The sequence below is a fragment of the Panthera leo genome, chromosome B3 (assembly GCF_018350215.1).
Source record: "Panthera leo isolate Ple1 chromosome B3, P.leo_Ple1_pat1.1, whole genome shotgun sequence".
NCBI classification, from domain to species: Eukaryota; Metazoa; Chordata; class Mammalia; order Carnivora; family Felidae; genus Panthera; species Panthera leo.
In genome coordinates, this window is record NC_056684.1 from 121,635,332 (window position 1) to 121,661,371 (window position 26,040).

General features: G+C 38.6%; 1 protein-coding gene across 1 annotated transcript in view; it reads right to left on the reverse strand.

The window, feature by feature from the left end:
- The window catches only part of SPTLC2 (serine palmitoyltransferase long chain base subunit 2), a 102,196-nt gene that overhangs the window by 39,446 nt on the left and 36,710 nt on the right, over window positions 1-26,040 (reverse strand). Inside the window, exons 4-9 of the mRNA XM_042943940.1 lie at window positions 24,524-24,672; window positions 22,704-22,828; window positions 17,437-17,530; window positions 15,522-15,627; window positions 14,088-14,307; window positions 11,296-11,422 (exon numbers count right to left, since the gene is read on the reverse strand). Coding sequence (XP_042799874.1) covers window positions 11,296-11,422; window positions 14,088-14,307; window positions 15,522-15,627; window positions 17,437-17,530; window positions 22,704-22,828; window positions 24,524-24,672 — 821 coding nt within the window. The remainder of the gene's footprint in view (window positions 1-11,295; window positions 11,423-14,087; window positions 14,308-15,521; window positions 15,628-17,436; window positions 17,531-22,703; window positions 22,829-24,523; window positions 24,673-26,040) is intronic.

Below are 26,040 nucleotides of genomic sequence, written 5' to 3' on the forward strand. Positions count from 1 at the left end.
GTCTGCTACTGTTTACAATGCCGAGGTTTTTGTTATTTACATTTGGTTTATAACCACTGCTAAACTTTCCATCCTTTACCTGTAACTGATCCTATAAACTAGAAATTAATTAAGAGCAATAATATTATGATTATTTCACCACACTTGTGTGAAACAAAAGAAAGTCTTCCAAGTGTCAAAACTAAGTGATTTTTTTTAACACCCAACAATTCAAGTCACATTTTAGTTTTGATTTCATCTTTTTTTCTTAATTGTTTTTAATGTTTATTTGTGAGAGAGACAGAGCATGAACAGGGGAAGGGCAGGGAGAGAGGGAGACACAGAATCTGAAGCAGGCTCCAGGTTCTGAGCTGTCAGCACAGAGCCCAATGTGGGGCTCGAACTCACGAACTGCAAGATCATGACCTGAGCCAAAGTCGGACCCTTAACCGACTGAGCCACCCAGACACCCAATTTCATCTTAAATGAAGAAGAGTTGTTCACTATTTCATAGCTCATCATATTATCATTATTTTTTTTAAGTTTATTTATTTTGAGAGAGAGAGTGAGCATGCTCGTGAGCAGGGAAGGGGCAGAGAGAGAGGGAGAGAGAATCCCAAGCAGGCACCATGCTGTCAATGAAGAGCCCAACACAGGGCTCGATCTCACAAACCACCATGAGATCATGACCTGAGCCAAAATCAAGAGTCAGAAGCTTAACCAACTGAGCCACACAGGCACCCCCATGTTATCATTATGAAACAACTATTTCAGATCCACTAACTCTGGCTTTGGGGAGGGGCAGGGAGAAAAATCATACTAAGCACATAACTGGAGAGAGAACAGTAGCTCCTGTGAAAACAACGAGTGCCGTAAATCCCACATTCTGACGCAGGTCATATCTTTGCTTAGAATAGATGTTCAGGGACAACCCTAAAGCTCAACTAGAATATTTAATGACAAACAAGTATTTATATTATAATCCAAGTCTTATCTGTTTTACAGTTACCTATAAATCCTATTTATATGAAACTAGGTTCAGTGTCTCTATCCTAATCTAATTCATAACATTTCTCCAACAATTCTTAGGCTCCATTTCTTTATCACTGATGAGATACACCTGCCAGTGAGAATGGAGCAAATGTTTCTCAGGCTCAGAAAGCCAGCTTACAAATGGTTGCTACGTTACAAGTGGACCTGGTTAGGGACAGCAAAGGTCAAATCACCTGTATCATCAAAGTTTGAGGATTTATCCCACTAAGGGAAAATCAGTAACAACATCAAATCAAAGATACATTTATATTTTAAAAACCAAATTATTAAACTTAAGTCTCTTGTATGTTTCTTCCTAAATCCTATAATTCTAGGAACATTGGTCAGTATACATACATGAGGTTTCAATGCAGGAATAATACTATATGAGTGAATGAATGATCTTTTCCTCTTAGGTGCATAGCTTTATCAAGTCCTCAGCATTTAAGAGCACAAAGAATATAAGGGACTAAATCGTAGGTCATTAACTCTTAATAATGCCTCTCTTCAAGGCACCAAAGTATTCATTTAATCATCCCCCAAGTATTTACTGCATGCTTACTATGTGCCAAACACAGTTCTAAACAGAAAGAATCAAATGAACAGGATGGCCAAAACTCCATGATTTTGTGGAGTTTATATTCTACTTTGGGAAGATATAGGTAACAATTATGAGAATAATCAAGTCAAACAATTATTGACTCTAAGTTCCTGATACAGGCACTATTTAAGGTGCGAAGGAGGAACAAGACAAGGATCTTAACAGGGGAGGTGACATACATACAGAAACATTACAGCCAAGGGTTAGGGAACTTCAATACATTATACAGTGAAATCTCCACACTACTGGTCTAGCTCCAGCACCTGACCAACAAGCTTTTCAAGTTACTACCCACTAATACTGCCATAACTGAACGTTCATTTTTGGAAAAGTTTCTGTCTTTCTATAACAGCATTATTCTATGACAGTTCATCCTTGTATTATCAAAAATATTAGCTAAAGGGAAAAAATAAAGTGTGAATACTAACACAGGACTCAGAAACTTAATTCATCTGAGACAAAACCAAAAATTATTAGACTCGCTGAATATGACAATAATAAACTTTATATGCTCATTGGAATTGTACTGTAGCTACACAATCAGTTATGAAGAAAAAAACCCAAAAGCAAGTAACATAAAATACTTTAAAATACTTAAAACAGTCAAAATTACAATGAAAAGGTAAAGTTTAGAGATTTCATCACATATTTGGTGTTTTAGGACTGGACACCAATTTTAACATCTAGCAGTTAAGTCTACGAACTGACTTACATACACACTTTAGACAAAACACTGTGTTCAAACATTAAACACCAACCCTGTGAGACAAAATTATAAGTCTGTGATACTATAAAGTTGTGAAAAAAGGCTTTTGAGAGAAAAAGGGTATTAGCACAAAGGTGTTGTAAAAGAGCCTTTCAGTTGGCCCTGAAGAATGAACAGAATTTGGGGGATAGGAGGATAAGCATTCCGGCAGAGGGACCAAGCTGGTTTAAATAAGGATATGTGAGAGGATACAGAAAAAGATGGGTTAAGCTACTGTTAAATGTAGATGACCTTGAGCATCGTATAAATTATTTGGACTTTATTCTGCGAGCAACTAGTAGATACTGAAGACTGCTATTTTCTATTTCTGCATCTTTAAGCAGATGCTGACAAACAGCTGTCTGTTAGGAAGAGCAACAGGTGGCTGTGTTCAGGAAAGATTGCAGCAAGAAAAAGGCAGTTATAGACTGGGGCAATAGTTTGGGCAATAGGTAATCAGGGCCTGAAATAGAAATGTGGCAATGGGAGTAAGCAGAAGTGAGAGGCAGAATCAACAAAATCTGACTTAGATATGGGGGAAGTTGACCAAGATTTCAGGCCTGAATAACCTGAAGATAGAAAACCGCAGTGTAACTTCTGTGCTGTTCCTGTTCAAGATACATTCCTGAGTCTTAATCATGAGGAAAACACTGGGTGAACCCAAACTGAGGAATATTCTATAGCATAAGTGGCCTGTAATCGTTCGTGGTGTCAAAGTCATGGAAGTCAAAGAAAGAGTGGGAACTGTGGCGGCAGAAGACTAGAGACGGGGACCATTAAATGCAACATGTGATTCTGAACCACACCTGCATCACTCGGACGGACACTGGCCAAACTTAAAAGGGGTCTGTGGAATAGACAGTAATAACGTTTCAGTATTAGTTACTGAAATAACATCATGCCATACTGTTTAGTTAATTGTTAACTGTTTCAGTGTCAATTTCTGGCTTTGTATGGTTGTATTGTGGTTATGAAGGAAAATGTAGGAAGTACTCACTAAAGCATATGGGATGATGAAGCTTCTCATCAGCAGCTTGTTTTCAACTGGTTCAGGAAAAAAAAGTCTTTTGTGCTTTATTTCCAACTTTTCTGTGTGATTGTTTTAAATAAGAAAATGATTTAAAAATACTATGCTCAGAAATACTGACTCTACCATATGGCTATAGCTAGCTCTACATCATGGAATTTTGAAATATTTGAATAATATTTCAAATTATTGTGATTTTTTTCCCACAGTTTTTAGTTGTCTTCCCCTGCCCCAGTCTCTTAAAGCCAACAGGAAAAGCCAAGAACACGGAGCAAGATTAGAATGCTCAAATTTCACATCCAGATGGCCAACTGACACACTCATCATCACTCATCATCAGGGAAATACAAATCAAAACCACAATGAGATACCACCTCACGCCTGTCAGAATGGCTAACATTATCAACTCAGGCAACAACAGATGTTGGTGAGAATGTGGAGAAAGAGGATCTCTTTTGCACTGCTGGTGGGATTGCAAGTTGGTGCCGCCACTCTGGAAAACAGTATGGAGGTTCCTCAAAAAACTAAAAATAGAACTACCCTATGACCCAGCAATTGCACTACTAGGTATTTACCCAAGGGATACAGGCATGCTATTTCAAAGGGGCACGTGCACCCCAGTGTTTATAGCAGCACTATCAACAATAGCCAAAGTATGGAAAGAGCCCAAATGTCCATCAATGGATGAATGGATAAAGAAGATGTGGTATATACACACAATGGAGTATTACTTGGCAATCAAAAAGAATGAAATCTTGCCATTTGCAACTACGTGGATGGAACTAAAGGGTATTATGCTAAGCGAAATCAGTCAGAGAAAGACAAATCTCATATGACTTCACTCATATGAGGACTTTAAGATACAAAACAGACAAACATAAGGGAAGGGAAGCAAAAATAAGATAAAAACAGGGAGGGGGACAAAACATAAGAGACTCTTAAAATGGAGAACAGAGGGTTACTGGAGGAGTTGTTGGGGGGGGGATGGCCTAAATGGGTAAGGGGCATTAAGGAATCTACTCCTGAAATCACTGTTGCACTATATGCTAACGAACTTAGAGGTAAATTAAAAAGAAAAAAAATGCTCAAATTTCTCCCTACATTTTCTATTTTCTTCCAGAAGCTGCAAAGTTTCCAAAAATGAAACCTGCACACTTAAAAATAAAAGACATAAGAAAGATGATCTTTGTATGGCAACAAGAAACTTGTGCTGCAAATCAACAGGGGTCCATACTTGGCCAGGAAAGAAGAAAATAAAAACTACCTTAGCACAGGTAATACATGAACTTCCTAAATCAGTCTCAAAATTGACATTCTGAATAAAAGCCTCAAATTTATGACCACATATAAAATGCTAAAAACTCGAATAATAGATTATCTTAAAGAAAAGATACATAATCAGGGTGCCTGGGTGGCTCAGTCGGTTGAGTGTCTGGCTTCGGCTCAGGTCATGATCTCATGGTCCGTGAGTTCGAGCCCCGCATCGGGCTCTGTGCTGACAGTTCAGAGCCTAGAGCCTGCTTCAGATTCTGTGTCTCCCTCTCTCTGCCCCTCCCCCACTCATGCTCTGTCTCTCTCTCTGTCAAAAATAAACTTTAAAAAAAAAAAGAAAGAAAAGATATATAATAAATTCATGATCTTAAAAACAGAAAACTAAAACACATCTATCAAATACAGCATGTTCAGAAAAGTGAATCTGAGTGCCAAATAGGGTAGAGTGTGTGGTAATAAGGGTAGATTCAATTATATGGCACTGCAAGTGGTCAAGTGTAAACACAAAAACAAAACAAACAAATCCCATGCTAATAACTGCAGCTTATTTAAAGCATCTAGCTATAATTCTTTGAATTATCTGAAACTGACATGAGAGAGAGAGAGAGAGAGAAAAAGAAAGAAAGAAAGAAAGAAAGAAAGAAAGAAAGAAAGAAAAGAAAAAGGAAGGGAGGGAGGGAGGAAGAAGAGAGAGAAAGAGGGAAAGAGAGAAAGGAAGGAAGGAAGGAAGGAAGGGAGGGAGGGAGGGAGGGAGGGAGGGAATCAAGTTCCCAGTGACTTCACTGCCTTCAGCCCCACCTGCAACAGAACTCCATTGGGTTAGCATCCTGTTTGAAGTGGTCCTACAGCAAGGACTATTTATGGTGAAATAACTTTACACAACACAGAGATTGAAAACGTGCAAGTAAACAGAAACTGTCATATCTTATAAAAAGGAGAAAATAGTATGTCAAAAATGAACTTATTCAAAATAATGCTTGATATTTTATATCCAATAACAGAAATCAGAAAATTAGAGGGTAAGGCATGAAAAGAAAGAAAGCCAGCTTCTTAGTCCAACATTCCCTAAAACTAAAATCAAAGTCAGGACCAAGCACTTACATTACGTGACCTTTTCTCCCTCCTTCCTATACAGAAATTAAACATGAGATATCTGACACAAGGTAGAGAAAAGGCTCTTCACTTTGCAAGTTCACTGTCATGATGTAAAAGTGTCTTCAGCTCACTTATGGGTTATCTTTAGCTCTCCCCATTTCCAATTCACAGCACTGTGGAAATTCAATGAAAGAAATACTGGTGCAGCTCTTATGTAAATCTGATTCCTTCCAGATAAACTTCTTCAACATATAAAAAGTGAAAAACAGTACAATATTAAAATGCATGGTTCTAGAAAGCCTAGATAACCCAAGATGAAACTGAAAAATGCCCCTAAAATAAGCCATGCACATACATATATAACCATAAAGACATACTACAAATTAATACAAAACAGAAGAAAGCAATAAACACTTACAGAAGATATATTTGACTCAGACTAAAGAAAAGATTGTTTAAGGCACAAAAACATTGTCCACATGGGAAAAGAATCATAAATTCTATCACATTAAGAATGAAAACTTTTGTGAAAGTTTTGTGAAATTATTAACAAGATTTAAAGAAAAGCCATGTCTCTCAGGTTGAGAGACAATAGTGGTAAAGAATTATTATCCAGAATACATGAAGAACTCTTAAAAATACCCATCTAAACAAACAGCCAGGGGCGCCTGGGTGGCTCAGTAACTCTTGATCTCAGCTCAGGTTTTGATCTCAGGGTTGTAAGTTCAAGCCCCACCTTGGGCTCCACACTGGGCGTGGAACCTACTTAAGAAAATAACAAAAACAAACAAACAAAAACCCTCAGCCAATGGGACAAATGATCAGGAAAATAGAAATAAAAACTACAATGAGATTCTGTTTCACGCAGATCCTATGTGCAGGATTAAAGGGACTGACAGTATCTACAAAGACAAGGAAATGGGCACATGATAACTTTCATATACTAGAATGGGAGACTGAACTGCTGTAAGGACTTCTGAAAGCATTTGGCAGCCTCTGAGGATGTCCACCAATATCACTGCAAGATAAAGAATCTCGGCCACACTGTTGCCGCAGCACCATGTAACAACAGCGAAAAAGAGCTGACAACCTAAATGTCCATCAATAGAGCGATGAACACAGAAGCTGTGGTAATACTGCGTGGAACATGTAACGGCAAAAACAAATGAATGAGAACCTCACACTCAACAGAAATAATGCAAACAATATTAAGCAAACAAAATAAATGGCAGAAAAACTTCCCTCATATGACCAACTTATGTAACATTTAAAAACAGAAAATACCATAGACAGTCCTCACTACTGGAATCCAGTCTGTTCCTAAGTGTGTCACACTGTGAATTTTCAGGCGGCAGAGTCTGTATATTACATCATTCAAAAATAAGAAAAATTACATGTTCCTGGCTCATCCAAAGCTCCAAACTGAAACAGTCTTCAATATCTACATAACAGCCTACCAAGAATTTCTATAAAATAGAAGGCACCTAAAATACCAATGACCTATTTTAACCCTCAAACAACTGAAGTACTCTAGCATGCATCATTCAGTGATGCTGCCCAGTACGGAGTCTATTATATTTCTACTTAGGCATTCACTCGTCTCCATGAGCATGAACACTCCCACGTTTTCTTCAAATGCAGGGACATCCATGGGCCTCTTGTGCTCACCTATTTCCTTCATAGGCTTTCCTGCATATCACAGGACATTTTCATTAGTAATACAGGGAAGGTAAGAGATATTGCACAACACATTTTACAACACAAGTGGACAAGGGACCGGGTCCTATCAGGAAAAGAGGAGAAATACAACTGAAGTGCACTCCACAGCTTCTTCCCCAGACTTGTGCACAAGTGAAAACATCTTTGATGGTGTGCACATGATGGGGGTTTTGATTCAGACAGTTAAATTCCATAAGCATTTCTGGAAGTCATCACAGCAAAGAGTGAGCCTTCAAACAGTGGGGGATACTTACATTACATGGATATGGTCATAGTAAAAGCATAAAAGTACAGAAAGATAATTTCAGAATAGTGGTTATCTCTGGGGAATGGGTGAGAGAAACAGAAACAAGAAGGGACATTACAGGGAGTTTTAGCTATCTTTTTCTTTTTAAAAAGTGGATAAATGGGGTGAGATATTAACATCATTAAAATATTAGATCATGGGTACATTATTTTCTGTACCTTTTCATCAAATCTGAAGGACCAATAACATTTTTTTTAATGCTTATTTATTCTTGAGAGAGAGAGAGAAGAATAGAGACAGAGCACAAGCAGGGGAGGGGCAGAGAGAGAGGGAGAGACAGAATCCGAAGCAGGCTCCAGGATCGAAGCTGTCAGCACACAGTCCGATGCAGGGCTCAAACCCATGAACCATGAGATCATGACCTGAGCCAAAGTCAAACACTTAGCCAGCTGAGCCACCCAGGTGCCCCTGAAGGACCAATAACATTTTTAACCTACCTGAAGCATGCCAGAAGCCTGCCAACATTAGTGAGGCCACAGATTCATAAGAATCTGAACTCAATACTAGACAAGAATCTGAATTTGATACTAGGGCAAGAGAACCAGTGTGTCTGGTTTTTTTTTTGTGTCACCCTAATACCCTTAACAAGACAAGTGTGCCTCCTATCAGAACTGCCATCCTCCACACCTCACCTGCAACCCCTCTACCCGTACTATTATGCTCAGGCCACAGTGGACTCCTTGGTCTTCCTGACCACAGAGTTGCCTCCATCTCTAGGCCCTTTTATCCCTGGATTTTTCAGGGCCAAATCCTCACTTCTCTCAAATTCTTGCTAAAATCTTGCCTTCTCAATGACAGCTTTATTTAAAATTGCAAACTGGGTCCCTCAAAACTTCTCTACTTATTCTCCGGAGTACTCACCATTTTCTAGCATACTCCATAATCTGTTTCCCTCACTAGAAACCCCATTAGGCAAAAATTTGGGGGTGTTTCACTCTTGATGAATCACGAGTGCCTAGAAACAGCACCTAGCACACAGCAAGCGCTCAAATATTTGGTAAAATAGTAAAACTTCAATTTTTCTGTTATAGTACTCTCCAAGACTAACACAACAAGCCACTGTCCTCTGCATCTCCAATACTGCCCAAGTATATACTCCACTCAAATGATCTGCTTGTAAGCCCATTTCCTGTGGATTGTGATTCACAGAGCCTAACACATAGTGAGATACTCAGTGTTTGTGGAATGAATGAAATTCAATGTCTCGAACATAAGAGATTAAGTTTTACTCAGGGCAGTCGACTTCTATTATAAAATCACACTCAGGCAATTACTTGCAGACACCTCTTTTTAAAAATCACTTTAAGGCATAGTCAAAGGGCTGCTGCTTGAGTCACACTTTTTTCCTTCTGCAAGGACAACGAAAAGATGCATTCAGTGATACCATAAAAATAAACATTACCTTACACACTCAAATCCAAAAGAAATCAGGTCATATTTAATTAAGACTGGGTAGCTGGATTTAAGAGATACGGAATTTATCTCTACTTTTGGTTTCATTTTTATTATCCTCTATTTTGGCAGAGAAATAATGTAACCAAAAGAAGTTTGTCACTATTAATTAAAAGTTTTAGAGAGTAATTTTTAAAATGTATAAAAGCTGGTAGTGGCAAGTTGTAAAAATGGCCACAAACTCTTGGACCCACTTCCCTTTTGAGACAGTGTCTGATTTCCCCGCCCTGCAATCTGGACTGGCCTTAGTGACCTGCTTGTTAACAACAAATCAGAAAAGGTCATGGGGTTACAGCACATCCTTTGGAAACGCCTGCTCTGAAGCATCCCTCTGGATTCCCAGTCACCGTGCGATAAGGAGCCCAGCCTCGTGGGGAGGGAATGTGAAGGTGCTCTGGTCAACAGCCTCAGCTGAGCCCAGAATTCAAGACACTTGGGCCCAAGTGACATGGGAGGGAAGAAGCCTCCAGATGATCCCAGCCCCCAGCCATCTGAGTCTTCCCCAGCCGTTTGGGTCTTCCAAGCTCAAGCCTTGGATATTACGGAGCAAAGACAAGCCATCCTGCTGTGCCCTGACCGAATTCCTGACCTGCAGAATCTGTGAGCATAATAAGACGGCTCTTATTTCACACCACTACGCATAGGGGGTGGTTAGAGAGGCGAGAAATAAACTGGAAAATGAGTGCTAACCCAACGTCTGTCTATAGCTAATTACCATATTTCATTTTCTCACCGCCAGCAGAGCCTAGATTTCATTATTTGGTATGCATAAGTCATCTATCCAGAGGTCACACATCACACAGATCCATGCTCTAGGACAGGGCAAAAAAATTATCCAAAATTAACTTTGATAGCTGTTGGCCTTTCATTGCAGTCACCTCAGTCCATATACTGGATCAGTAAGGTTGATGGCACCTATGTGAAGGAGGTAGATCACTGCTAGCTATATATGTATATCTCAGATCAGAACACGCTAATTAACACCATAAAGGAAGGGGAGGAGATAACATAGATACTGTTAACAGGGGGTTACTCACAAGGCTCCATACTGTGTTCACAATATGAATGAAGTATTTCCTTCCCCAAGGAATGAATTCATGAAACTGAAAATGACCAACACTTTCAAAATCCATTTCCAAAAATCTCTTACTAGAGATAATAAGGATATCTCACAGATGAGAAAAAATATTAAGGTAAAATTCTGATTTAAGAAAACAGGCTTACATTAATCAAAATCAGACATACTCCTTCCTTCCTGTTCAGTGCAAACCAAATAAGTCTTACCACAAAATATTATATAAATGAAGACAGCTCAAGGCTGATAATGCAGGATCTTTTACAAGAATAAGACTCATTTTAGATGCACTTAAAAAAGCAACAACCAAAGCTAACGTATGTCTCATACACACAATGGAAATAGTTCAGAAGTGAAAAAAACAAAACAAAAATCCCAATTGTTCTACATTTTCTGCAGTCAATACTGCCCTCTAGTGATGCAGAATAAAAGCCAAATAGAAAGTACCACATTTTATTTATTGTTCATTTTAGTATGTTTATGTCAGGGCACCTAGCTTGGACTACAAATCCCACCAAAGACAGAATAAACAAATCCAGGATGACTTTTATTATCCGCTCTTAAATTAGAAACTCTTTTAAAAGGCACTGAATCAAGGACACTAATATATGCAAACAGCAGACTTTAAATACATTGGGAACAGATTCTCACTACACACAGCGAGTTACATCTTCATATAAAACTGTACAATTTGAGAAAGACTCTGGGGCTCATTACCTAAGACTTATGAAGATAGGTAGGATCGTAAGATTAAAGTGTCACCATCTGTAGACAAGAAAATTCAACTGGAAGCAAGCCAGGCTAGTTGTCATGGCATATGTGTACCAAACACACTGAAGAGTGCCCATAGCAACCAAGGCCTCACACATCTGCCAGTTCTGCCCATTAGTAGACCTGGCTCCTCATTTGAGGAAAAAAGTTCAAGAAAAGAGCATGTTTGGTTGCTAAGCATTTACCGAACATAGGAAATTTTCCAAGAAAACAGACTTACCGAGGGTAGTGCCATCCTGCCCCATGATGCACTTCATAGAGGTGACAATCTGCTCCACAACAGGCGGTGACAGCGACGTGGCATACACTGCACTATGGGAATGTGTTCGCAGATAGTCTATCAGCTCCTGCGGAGTTCACAGAAGCAAGTCATTAGAGGTAAAGCTTGAATCCTCGGGCGATGGCACTGCCTTCCTTCCAGGTGAAAGCACTCTTCCTCCCTTCAAGAGCATGGGGATGGGGACACTAATCTGAGATGCAAGATCAACCAGCATCAACGGTCAAAGGACACCACCAGCAACAACTGCATCTGACACATGGCAACAGCCTCAGGCTTTGTTTTGTTTGTTAAATGTGCCACAACATGAAAGAAAGAAAAACTAGTTTTAAAGAAGCCCTCTAAATATGGAGAACATACCACTTAATGTTATAAACGTATCTGCAATGCTGTGTTAATAAACAAGGCATATGGATTCCTTTTACATACAGTAATTTCCTTTTTTTTTTTTTTTTAAGTTTATTTATTTATTTTGAGAACACACACAGGGGAGGGGCAGAGAGAGAGGGAGAGAGAGAGAATTCCAAGCAGGCTCCACACTGTCAGCGACTTGGGGCTCAATCTCACAAACCACGAGATCATGACCCGAGCCGAAACCAAGAATCAGACACTTAACCAAATGAGCCACCTGGGCACCCCACAATAATTTACTTTTAAGTATTACAAAAAATATCATCTACATGCTACCCTATGTCTGCTAAGCCCATCCTTACACTTCTGAGTAAGAGTAAGACCGTTCTCTAGCATCAATTTTAAAGGTATTAAATATCCTCTAGGGGCGCCTGGGTGGCTCAGTTGGTTAAGTGTCCGACTTCACCTCAGGTCATAATCTCATGGTTCCTCAGTTCAAGCACCCCACCAGGCTCTCTGCTGTCAGAGCAGAGTCTGCCTCAGATCCTCTCTGTCCCCTTGTCTCTCTGCCCCCCCAAACATTAAAAAATCTAAATATCCTCCAGATACACAGATTTATAAAACAATATAAATATGGCAGAATAGAAATTCACTGGGTCTTTCATGAGAACATGGAAAGCCATCTCACTGAGTGAAGAAAAACTTTGTATGCCAGTTTCAAGGAGTCCAAAACAATCAGGTCTATGTCCCTATTCTCTCCTTTTAACTTCACTAAATCTTTAAATAAAATGTGCAAAGTAGCTCATGTATCAGAACCCAAAAAGGACACACAGAATAGGACTACAAAAATAGTGTATCACTTCAAAAACACTAAAAACTATTCAAAACCCACAAAAGCAAAGATATACCATACCTAAATGATCTCCCAGAGTATGATTTCAAGTCCTTTGGTTTGGCAATAAATTTTAGCAATCAAACTCTCCAAAGTGAGCCTGGTTCCATTAACAAAAATTTGAGGTAAAACTCTATCAACCTTGACTGAAACCACTAATAATGAGTTTTCTCTAAAAGGCAATCAATTATTAAGAGAAAGTCCATGCTTTAAGCCTCCCAATGTCAAGGTTTAAAAAGGAATTAGAGATATGTATGAGCTCCTACCACATACCTCATACAAATACTAACAAATGATGTGTTTTTTTCTAATACTATGGAGAGTTTTTTTAAATAACAGTTTTACCGAGATGGAATTAACTTTTCTAAAGTATACAATTCAGGTGCTTTCAGTATACTCATAGAGCTGTGCGACTTTCATCACTATCTAATCTTGTTTTATTTATTTTTTTAAAGTAGGCTCTATGCCCAGCATGGGGCTTGAACTCATGACCCTGAGATCAAGAATCACATACTCTACCAACTGAGCGAGCCAGGCCCTACTATCTAATTTTAGGACATTTTATTACCTCAGAAAGAAACCTCATACCCATCAGCAATCACTTGCCGCTTCTCCCATCCCCTCAGCCCTTGGCAATCACGAACCTACATTCTGTCTCTGAATTGGCCTGCTCTGGATATATCATATAAAAGCAATAATACAATGTGACCTTTGTGACTGACTTCTTTAAGTTCATGTAAACTGACTAACGTGAACTTTCAAATTCATCCATGTTGTAACATGGACGTACATTATTTTTTCAACCCTTACTATACAATCTTATAAACTAGGCATATTTATCTCTGTTTTTAGTGATAAGGAAATGGGAAGGTTAAATGCTTTGCCCAAGGTCTCACAAAGTTAGGGAAATATTCAAACCTAGGCCTCCATCTCATGATTCAGCCATTTCCATCACACCGCATTGATTCTCAAAAGCCTCAGATTTCATTACATAATTTTTAAATTGAAAAATACAATGCCTTGTAGTACACCAGAGCAGGCAAAATAATCTTTTTCTTCCTGTCTCTATGCTCACCCAAGATGCATTTGAGGTCAAGGGGAGGGAAACTGGTCTTCTATTCCCACTGGCTCTCATTATAAACTCTACTTTTGAAACTGTGGGCACAACTCAAACCCAGTAGAAGACTGTGGCAAACAGGCAGCACCACTGTGTGTTCTCTCATACAAGAGGGTGTTCTGTATCTCAGACCAGTGTGTAGTTTAGAGCGAAGCTCAAATAAGAAAACAACAAACAATGAACAGAACCCGCCTTTAGTTTATCAGTCACTCCCTAAGCTGAACTGTGAAGCCCAAAGGCACTGTGAGCCTAAGCCACAAACAAATTCAGGGTCTCCACATCGGGGTTCCAGATTCTTATCTGTCACAAGTGAGTTACCAAGTCTAATCACCAGTCCCTTTATCCTCAATTGCTCAATTCACATGGCCCATTTACCTTCTTGCCTCCAATGTATCCTCCAGAAGCACCAAAGCTCTTTGTGAATGTTCCCATCATAACGTCCACATCCTCAGGATCCAGGCCAAAGTAATCTACCACCCCTCGACCTGTAGGGCCCAGAGCCCCAATGCTGTGAGCTTCATCTAGATACAAGTATGCCTTGTATTTCTTCTTAAGAGCAATCACTTCAGGAAGGCGAACAATAGATCCCTCCATGCTGGCAAGACAGGAGAAAATACATACAGAGACTTCTTAACTCAAAATTAGGGGCTGGTCTGTCAACTTACTGTTATTATTAATTTTTTCAGTTTATTGCTTTTTTAAAATAGTTTGACAACTCTGCCTGTGATTTTAATTTTTTTTTTTAACGTTTATTTATTTTTTTTTTTGAGACAGAGAGAGACAGAGCATGAACGGGGGAGGGTCAGAGAGAGGGAGACACAGAATCCGAAACAGGCTCCAGGCTCTGAGCTGTCAGCACAGAGCCCGACGCGGGGCTCGAACTCATGGACCGTGAGATCACAACCTGAGCCGAAGTCGGACACTTAACCGACTGAGCCACCCAGGCGCCCCTCTGCCTGTGATTTTAAACTAGCAAAGTTAGGTGATGCCATGGCCAGGCAGATATCTGGGGGAAAGGAGAGTGGATCTTTTAAAACAAGCGTCAGAACAGAACTGATCTTAATTTACCACAGATGGATAAAGGTCACCAGATTCTTCCAATGCTTGTAATTACAGGCAACATTAGATTTTGTATTACGTTGCATGTGTAATTAAAATAACAGAATAAAATGAAATAAAAGAATTAAAAAAAATAGGACGTAAGAAAGTAAGTGCGAGGACTGCAAATAAACCAGAATAAAATCTTTCTTCAAATGAAATGATGTATGATTTGTTTTGACATATTAGAAAATATATTCCAATTCTTGGCCCTCTGTATAAATTCCCTCTATAAACAGCAGAAAAAGGACCCCAACAGAGGGGTGATCTGGAGACTATGAAGCACAACAGAAAGAATAAAGAAAAGCCAGAGAAAAAGACTTCTGTTCTAGTGCAAACTCTGCTTCCAGGTTTTTGTTTTTTTTTTAACATTTATTTATTTTTGAGACAGAGAGAGACTGAGCATGAACGGAGGAGGGCCAGAGAGAGAGGGAGACACGGAATCTGAAGCAGGCTCCAGGCTCTGAGCTGTCAGCACAGAGCCCGACGCGGGGCTGGAACTCACAGAGCGCGAGATCATGACCTGAGCCGAAGTCGGAAGCTTAACCGACTGAGCCACCCAGGCGCCCCTGCTTCCAGGTATTTTAACAAATCATAAACATTGTTTCCTTAGTTTCCAGAGGGGTCTAGATTACCATTCCCTTCTGCTTAAAAATTCTGTAACTTCATGGAGCCAAATCAGAAAAGATAAGAATAGGAAAGTAGGATTACCTATATATTCCCTCCACAAGGATTAGAATTTTCTTCCAGGGCCTTCGAGTCCGAGGCTGACCATAAACAATGGCATCTTTCAGCAGCTTCTCTAGGCTTTGCATATCTACATCACACAAAAAAGAATTTCAGCACAAAGTACCTTCCTCTTTCTGAACTTTATTTCAGAAATGCAAATACACATTTCTTATTCAGGAAGGGTGTCTCAAATAGCAAAGGACATTAACTTATGGAATCAGAACTGAGCAGAAAAAGGCAAAATGGGTGAGCTACCTCTAGCTTGAATGACAATCTGAAATGTAATAAATGTTCAAAACCACAAAAACTCCACCAAATAACTGTGGCATAGGTGATTCAGAGTTGGTTAGCATGCTTGTGAAATGGCTCATGTTTCATGTTAAATACCGGACCATTCAGTTAGCTTTTTTTTTTTTGTATTCGTAGAATCAACTGTATCTTTAATCCTAGTGAGTCATTCAGAAATACACACATAAAAGACTGAGCAAGAAAGTGCAAATAAACTATTAAAAATACATACACCTCTTAAAAAGCAAATAGGAGGGAAAATTCACGCGCATGCTCCATTTCCTTTCACCCAGGATACACTCAATAACTGCTTGTTAAACAGCTTTAACCTAGTAGTGTGCTAAAAATACGCCAGTGGCATCCATGAGACTATGTGGTAAGAAAGCTTGGCAATCAGTTAGCCTTTTGTTTGACTTGATCAGCTGTCTGTACATTATCTAGCTCTCATGGCTCTGTTGGTCCTTAAGGATGGTTAACAGGCCCAGAAACAGCTTGGCTGGTACTACCATTAATGAGGATCATAATTTTCCTGTTAATGATAAATGCTCTGGGGACACCTGGGTGGCTCGGTCAGCTGAGCATCCGACTCTTGGTTTGTGCTCAGGTCATGATCCCAGGGTGAGGGGTTCGAGCCCCATGTCAAGCATCAGTCTCCACGGAACCCACTTAAGATTCTCTCCCCCACCACAAGCCCTCCCCTGCCTCTCTCGGGGCACCTGGGTGGCTCAGTTGGTTAATTGGCCAACTTCAGCTCAGGTCATGATCTCACCATTCATGAATTCAAGCCCCACATTGGGCTCTGTGCTGACAGCTCAAAGCCTGGAGCCTGCTTCGGATTCTGTGTCTCCCTCTCTCTGCTCCTCCCCTGCTTGCACTCTGTCTCTCTCTCAGAAATAAATACACATTAAAAAAATTTATTTAGAAAAAGTTGAAAGCCAAATAAAAGGAGAATCTTGTATTTTGTACCAAAAGGCTTCCTTTAGCCTCTATTTCTATTCTAATGAGGAAGAGAATAACTTTTTAAAGTTTATTTTTTTTTTAATTTTGTTTTTTTTTAATTTTTTTTTTTTTAATGTTTATTTATTTTTGAGACAGAGAGAGACAGAGCATGAACGGGGGAGGGTCAGAGAGAGAGGGAGATGCAGAATCTGAAATAGGCTTCAGGCTCTAAGCTGTCAGCACAGAGCCTGATGCGGGGCTCGAACTCACGGACCGCAAGATCATGACCTGAGCCGAAGTCGGCCGCTTAACCAACTGAGCCACCCAGGCGCCCCAAGTTTATTTTTTTGAGAGAGAGAGAGAGAGAGAAAGAGAGAGACAGAGAAAGAGAGAGAGAGAGTCCCAGGTAGACTCCACTCTGTCAGCACAGAGCCTGATTAGGGGCTCGAACTCACAAACTATTGATCATGACCTGAGCCGAACCTTAACCAACTGAGCCACCCAGGTGCCCCAAGAATAACTTTTAAAAGACTGGACCAGAAGGACATTTTAAATGTTGCAACATGCGTCATTTAGATTTTCTATTATTAATATAACTAATGGTACCACTTCCACTAACCCAAAAAATATTAAACACTAAAGTCTGAAGTGGATTCCACATCAAACTCACTGTTGTGTTTGAAGATTCGAATGGTTGCTCCCGAGAGTCTGGCTCCTAGAACCAGAGATGCATGGTTTAGTTCGTCACTCAAAATCAGGCAACCCTGCAAAACCACAAGCACAGGAAGGTAAGAAGCTGGAAGGAAAGATGTAGTTACACAAATTATAAAACACTAAAATCATGAATAATGCTATCTTATTAAGGAAAGCTTGTACAACAGCAAAACTATCAATTTCAAGAAGAAGAAAAGTATACATATTTTTGTTTTGCAAAATTAACTTAGAAGTAGATGCAGAATTCCAGCCTTTTAATTTCTTCAGTCCTGTGACTGACTTAAATATTCAGGTATACAACAACAAGCTTTTATTTACATCCAAAGTCTGAATTTCTCTTCTGCCAAGTCTTCGAATCCTTTACTTGCCACTCTTGCATTCCACTGTTACCTTAAAAGGATCCTCCTCCTTTCCCTCCATACAATTTTATTTTCTTCTCTTTCCAGCTCATTTTTTTTTCCTGACAAAATCTGCAACATGGTTTGTTATTTACCTTTTTATGTATTTTTTTTTAAGAGTTTCTTTTTAAGTAATCTCTGCACCCAACGTGGGGCTCGAACTTACAGCTCCGAGATCAAGAGTTGCATGCTCCACGACTGAGCCAGCCAGGAGGCCCTTACCTCCTTTTTAGACATTCTTATTCACCATTTCTGTGTATCAATCTACCATGAACTATCCTTAGTTCAAAAATAAAATAAAATTAAAAGTCAGCAGTTAACAGCTAAGTACTTAATAGGTTCCTGGCATTATGTTAAAGCTTTTAAAGGCATTATTACTTTTAATCCTCATTAAAAAAATCTCTGAGGCAGGTACTATTATTATCCCCACTTTACATATGAGGAAATTCCCTTTCAGAGAAGTTAACAATCCTTGCCCAAGGTCACAAGCATGCTAAGTGATTCATTACAAAGCTTCTGCTACCAGAACACATGCTCTTATTCTACAGTATACTGTTTCCCCCTTCCTTGAAGCTGAATAATCAACAACCTCACATAGAATTTAGTATCAGACTCAAAGAAATATTAAAACTGTATTGGTTCCTGCCTTTAATAGATTAAATGATACTTAATAACATTTCAACTAAAATACTTGATTTGAAAGATAAATCTTTAAGGTAAGACCTTCCGTGTCTGTATATAAGATCTCTAATTCTACATGATTATTAGAGTTTCTGAACATACAGGGAAGAATAGAACAAGATTATTTAACTCTTTACTGTGAAAAATTCTGAGAAATTCCAAGTAAGAATCTCAAGATTTATACTGCTAAAATGTAGGACAGGAATGTATTATAATCAACGTGACGAAGTCAAAGAACCATACATTTAGGTCTTTCAAAGAATGTGTCCACTGTATCTAAGTTGTTGAATTTACTGGCATAAAGTTCTTAAAATGTCCTTATTATCCTTTTAATGTCTATAGGATGTGTAGTGATGTGCCCTCTGTCATTCCTGCCACTGGTAATTTGTGTCTTCTTTTTATCCTCACCAGTCTGGCTAGAGAGTTATCAATTTTATTCATTTTCTCAAAGAACCATCTTTGGTTTCACACATTTTCCCCATTGTCTCCTTTCTAAATCATTGATTTCTGAATTTACCTTTATTTTATCTTTCCTCTGTTTGGACTCTTTGGGACTCTTTAATTTGCTCTTCTTTTTCAAAGTCCTTATTTAGACAGCTGATTCAAAATGTGGTGTTTTTTTTTTTTTATATAAAATTTATCGTCAAATTGGTTTCCATAAAAATTTTTCTTTTTTGGGGTGCCTGGGTGGCTCAGTCAGTTAAGCATCTGACTTTGGCTCAGGTCATGATCTTGCAGTTCGTGAGCTTGAGCCCCACACTGGGCTCTGTGCTGACAGCTCAGAGCCTGGAGCCTGCTTCAGACTCTGTGTCTCCCTCTCTCTCTGCCTCTCCCCTCCTCATACTCTGTCTCTCTCTCCTCCAAAAAAAATGTTTTTCTTTTTTTTTTTAATGTTTATTTTTTTCATTTTGGAGGGAGGAGTGATAGGGACTGAGAGAGAAGGAGAGAGAAAAATCCCAAGCAGGCTCCAAGCTGTCAGCATGGAACACAGGGCTCCATCTCATGAACCATGAGATCACGACCTGAGCTGAAATCAAGAGTCGGACGCTTAACCAAATGAGCTACCCAGGCACCCCAAAACTTTTCTTTTATTAATACAAGCACTTAACACTACATATTCCCTGAGAATTGCTTTTAGCTTTGTCTCACAAATTATAATATGCTTCACTTCCATTTCATTCAAATTATTTTCTATGTTGCCTCTCTGCTTTGACTTATGAGTTATCTGGAAGTATGTTTTTTCAAATATTTGAGCATTTTCCAGGTATCTCTGTGTTACTGATTTTTTTTTTTTTTTAATTTTGTTTTTGAGAGAGAGAGCAGGCAAGTACAAGTTGGGGAGGGGCAAAGGGAGACACAGAATCTGAAGCAGACTCCAGGCTCTGAGCTGTTAACACGGAGCCCAATGTGGGGCTCAAACTCATAAACCGTGATATCATGACCTGAGCCAAAGTCTGACACTTACGGATGCCACCCAGGTGCCCCTTATGTTACTGATTTCTAATTTAATTGCATTAGAATCAGAGAACATACTTTGAATAATTTAAATTTTTAAAATTTTGTTAAGGCTTGTTTAATGGCCCTGAAAATGGCCTATCTTGGTAAATGTTTGCTGTTATTGGGTAAAATGTTTCATAAATGTCAATTAGGTCAAGTTGGTTGATAATGTTTTTCAAGTGTTCTCTAACCTTGCTGATTTTCTGCCTAGTTCTATCAATTACTCAGAGAAGGATATAGAGATCTCTAGTAACAATTATATATTTGTCTATTTCTCCTTTCATCAATTTTTGCTTCATGTACTTTGAAGCTCTATTTAGGTACCGATATATTTTAAATTGTTATCTTTTTAATGAATTAACTCCTGTATCATTATACAATGTTCCACTTTACCCCGAGAAATATTCCTTGCTCTGAAATCTTTGTTTATATTAATATAGTCACTCTAACTTTCTTTTCAATTATTGTTTGCTTGCTGTATCTCCTTTCATCCTTTTACTTTTAACCTGTGTCTTTAAAGTAGGTTTTTGGTAGAAACCTACTTAATTTTATCTAATCTGACAAGCTCTTTTTTCTTTTTGAAAAAATAATTTTTTTAAGTTTATTTATTTTGAGAGAGAGAGCAAGTGTGTGTGGGGAAGGGGCAGAGAGAAGGAGAGAGAGAGACACCCAAGCCAGCTCTGCACCGTCAGTGCACAGCCCAACGTGGGGCTTGATCTCATGAATAGTGAGATCACGACCTGAGCCAAAGTCAGATGCTTAAATGACTGAGCCACCCAGATGCCCCCAACCTCTCTTTTCTAATTGGAATGTATAAGCCATTTATATTTAATATAATATCATATAATATCAATATAATTGGGTTTAAACCTCCTCCCTTGGTATTTGTTCTCTATTTGTTCCATGTGTGCCTTAAAACCATACGTTATAGGGGCGCCTGGGTGGCTCAGTCAGTTAAGTGTCCGACTTCAGCTCAGGTCATGATCTTGCGGTCCGTGAGTTTGAGCCCCGCGTCGGGCTCTGTGCTGACAGCTCAGAGCCTGGAGCCTGTTTCAGATTCTGTGTCTCCCTCTCTCTCTGACCCTCCCCCGTTCATGCTCTGTCTCTCCCTGTCTCAAAAATAAATAAACGTTAAAAAAAAAAAAAATTAAAAAAAAAAAAAAAAAAAAGAAACCATACATTATATAACTGAAAAGGACTTTACAGTTAACCTAGTCCAAGTACCTCATTTTACAAAGCAAAATCTGAGGCTCAGAAAGTCTGTGACGGGGTGCCTGGCTGGCTCAGTCAGAGGAGCAGGCAATTCTAGTGTCTCCCTCCCTCTCTCTGCCTCTCCCCCACTCACACTGTCTCTCTCAAAAAATAAACATTTAAAAAAAAAAAAAAGAAGAGCAGGCCAATTCTTGACGTTGGGAGGTCATGGGTTTGAGCCCCAGGTTTGGGTGTAGAGATATCTTAAATAAATAAAACTTAAAAGGGAAAAAAAAAAAAAAAAAAAAAAAAAAGGAAGGCTGTGACATGCTCACAGTCATAGAGCTAAATTTGAATATACAAAAAAAATAAATAAATAAATTTGAATATATAAGCAACCAAACAAAAACCCAAGTCTTCCAACTCAGTAATCTACCAATTTTTCAATATACAATTCCTAAATATCAATATTAAAAAACCTGGGGCACCTGGCTGGCTCAGTCAGTGGAGCATACAATTCTTGATCTCAGGGTTGTGAGTTCAAGCCCCACATTGAGTGTGGAGCCTACTTAAAATAAAATTTAAAAAATAAATAAAATTCCTTGAGGGCCCTTTCAAGCTGAGAGTGTCAGTCTGCTAAAATGTGATTTACAAAGTCTCTTATCTCTTCTCTCCTTAACTGCCCCCTTACAAACTCTACCCACAAGGGAGCAAAAAATACACACTTCTTAAATTATTATTTTTATTAGTACTACTACTTTTAACCTTCATTATTACTTTTTTTAAGTTTATTTACTTATCTTGAGAGACAGAGAGAGAGTGCAAGCACAGGAGGGCAGAGAGGGAGAAAGAGAATCCCAAGGAGGCTCAACACTGTCAGTGCAGAGCCCGATGCAGGCCTGATCTCATGAACTGTGAGATCATGACCTGAGCCAAAATCAAGAGTTAGCCACTTAACTGACTGAGCCACCCAGGTGCTTCAAACCTTCACTATTATTAACTTATATTCTTACTTTTAACCTATAGTATTACCTTCACTTTACATATATGCCTATAATTTGCCTATATTATCTCTGAGCAACACGCATTATAAGAACAAGTATTAGGGTACCTATGTATTTTCAAATTTTTCTACTTAGGAAAAACCACCTGTTAAACAACCTTCCAAATTAAACATTCTTTCTTTCAAAATTTTAGCATTTTATGAGGTTTTTATCAGAATCCCTTTCAAAACCACATGAATGACGAAGGCAAGAGTCCTCTAATGGAAGAGTAAAGAATCATGAGTTCTAGCAAGAAAGCTTCCACTAAGTCTCCATGTGATATTGTTATTCAAAAATTTGTGACAGAAATATCTTTCGGCAGACCAGGTTTGGTATGAAGTTTACAACAGCCTTTGGCTTGTTCTGAATGCTTTACAACATACTAGAGAGTTTTCATAAATGACAAGTCTTACTTTGCCAACAAGAGCAGGAATGTTCATTGAATTTGTTGCAAATCCCATGCCATATGCCATAGCAGCTTCTACTCCCAAGAAACTTGCCACAAGCTTCTCTAGTTCTTCATGCTTGTCCAGGTTTCCTGTGTGAAGAACTTAGTGAAGTTAACACTGCCAAATCCTGAATTTAAGAGTTACTCATTACTTTATAAAAAGAAATCACAGTCTTCATGTTACAACCTTTTCAGACTAAGCTCTATGGAAGAGTAGTATGAAGAGAAATGGCTAATGAAAGACATCGTGGTCGATACCACTTCAGATCTGAATACCTTCAGATTCAGCACCTGTGATGGAATTTCTGTAAAGAAGATTGCCAACAATTTCTCCCATTCCTGCTGACACTTGATAGTTCTAAGTCTAGGCCTTGAGAGGCCTGGCAACATCTGCTTTTATACTTTTGAAGTCAGCTGCCACACAAAACAGTCTAACTAGCCTGTTGTAAAGAAAAGCCACGGGGAGCAGGAGGGCCTCTGGAGGATAAGAGACTATGGAAGAGGAATGCAGGGCTCAGCCAGCCCTTGACTGATCCCACTACCCAACTGAGGTACCAGACATGTAAGTGAAACCACCCTGGATACTCTATTCTCAGCCATAATGCCCCACCCAACACCACATGGAGCTAAGATAAATATCAAGGCTTCTCCAAATGGCAGAATTATAAGCAAATAAATGTATGTGTCTGTTTTAAGTTGCTAGGTTTTAGAATGATTTGTTATGTAGCAAAAGACAAGTTAAAAAACATCCTCCCTCACTTTGTATTGTGATTTTATGTCAATAATCAAATCTGTAAGGACCGAACAAGACTGATCAAAGCAGAAAAGATGGTGAAAAAAAGGCTGCTGAACTGAGATACTACAAGTCCTCAAAGCTTTAAGCAAGTCATTTAACCTCCCTGGGCTTCAGTTTCATATCTGCTAAATACCAATAATAATATTTGCTCTATCTACCTCATGACATTGTTGTGAGGATCAAAAGAGAGAAAAGGCTCAAGAAATTTAAAAACTACAAAGTGCCATAAAGATGTAAGGTCTGATTACCATATATCGTCATTGCACCATGCTTCCTAAACTATGTCATTAAGGACCTGAGTACAAATGACCCAGCTAAGCTTGCCAATCTTTAGACCTATGAGAAATAATGATGAATTACTGTTTTAATCCACTAAGTTTGAGGGTGATTCATAGTAATAAATATCCAGAAGTTGCCTTTTAACCTTTATAGTTATCAGTTCTCTGGAACAAAACAGAAGAATTAGAAATCGTCCTATGAACAAAAATGAAATTTATTTATATAAATCTATTCACCTTTACATTTTGTAAAGGTACAATAACAAAAAGTTAACATTTACTGAATATTTGCCAAGTCACAAATGCTTTATATGAATTAATTCTTCAATAGCCCTATAAGGTAGTAATTATTCTCACCCCCACTTACCAGCATGGAAACAGATTAAATAACCCTCATATGCCCACAGGGTCAGGCCTAGGAAACAGCACTCTTAACCACTACCATTTGTAAAAGCCAACAAAGTGAACATTAAAGCTGCAAATGAGTTAAATACTTATGGAACTTTTCTAGAGATATTTTGTATTATAATACAATGGAAAAGATAAATATGTCTCAACATGTGTTGAACACATTAAAATCATCCGTTATTTCAGAAACTATATGGCAAAGTATGTATTTGGATGCTTACTATTCTAGCTCTGTATCAGCATTATTCCCTCCTGAGTAGCACAATTAAGAACATTAGCTGGCCAAACAGAGCCTGCACTTACCAATTTCCTGCCGAGTGCTGCACACTCCAACTCCATACTCCTCTAGGACTTTGGCAGCTGCTTCTTGACATGATCCAGTATTCCGTGCAAATCCAAGATAGTTGTAGGAACCCATGTTTATAACACCTTTAATTATATTCCCTGTGTACCTGTATTTCAATACCATAAAAGTTCATGAAACTCATGAGCAAATCAAATATGTACACGTAATAATAAACACACTGATGATATAAAAGGAAGCACCATATACAGAAAGTAGGGATAATATGGCCTAGTAGAAAGGAAGCTCAAACTCACTAAGAAACTAAAATTAAGAAAATGAAAGTTAAAACAAAATAGTAATTTTCACGTATAGATAATGATAAAGATTTAAAAACTGACCATAGCCAGTGTTGGCCAGGACAGTCTCACATACTGTAGATAAGAATATCAGTCAGTAATTTTTTTTTTTTTTTTTGGAGGGCAGTTTGGCAGGACTTCTCCATTAAAAGAAGTACATACTCTTTGACTCAGCAATTTCCACACAGATATGAAAGGATACCTGCATAAAGATCCTTTCAGAGTCACTGCACAATTTATCTACCATGCCCCTTCTCCAGGCACACAGACCAGTGACATTCCATTATGATGGAAGTTCAATCAGCCTGGGCCCACCAGTGAGAATAACATGTTTCAGAGGCTCCACCAACCTAAGGTGGACGGGAAGTGTGGACAAGAAACTGCTGCTGTTTGAACTCTGAAATTTTGGGGTTTTTAACAAAGGATGGTGCAGCCCAACCTGCCATACACTATATACATGTATACTATACGATGCTAAGTAGCCACTGCTAATATTAAGCTGGCTGTGGATACAGACAAGCAGGATATTACCAACATGTTAGCAAGAAAAAAGCAAGATATAAAATGATTTCTATAGTATGGTCCCATTTTTATAAATCAAAAATTACCTGTACGTAACCCCAGTGGATTCACCACATACATACCCCACAGAAAACATCTGGAGGAATCATACACAACAAACTGGTAACAGTGGTCACCTCTGGGGAGTGAAGATTTGTGGAGAAGTGGATTTGCAGAAGGGATAGTGGTTAGTTGTCATGGGGGAATGTTTCATTTATCTGTATTATCTTTTTTTTTTTTAATAGTAACAATGCAACCATGCAATACTTGTGAGATCTAAACAATAAAGTTTTATGAATATGAAAAGTTTTCTAAACTATTCAGCCTATTTAAGTAAAAGCATTGCATATATCCTGGAACCATTCGAGAAATCAAAATATCTAGAAGTATATTCAGACACTTGATTCTGGTAAGTGGCATAACAGAAAGGACAGTTTTTCTTTGGCTTCTTGTTTTTCTTTTTAATTAGTCAAACTTTGTTTTCAGTTATAATCCAACACAGTATCAAATGTAACAGAAAAATATATTTTAAAAATCTGGATAACGATGAACTATATGCAAGGAAACTATGTTGTGCTGTACTCTCAGCTTCGACTCTTGTTTTAACAGAATACTCA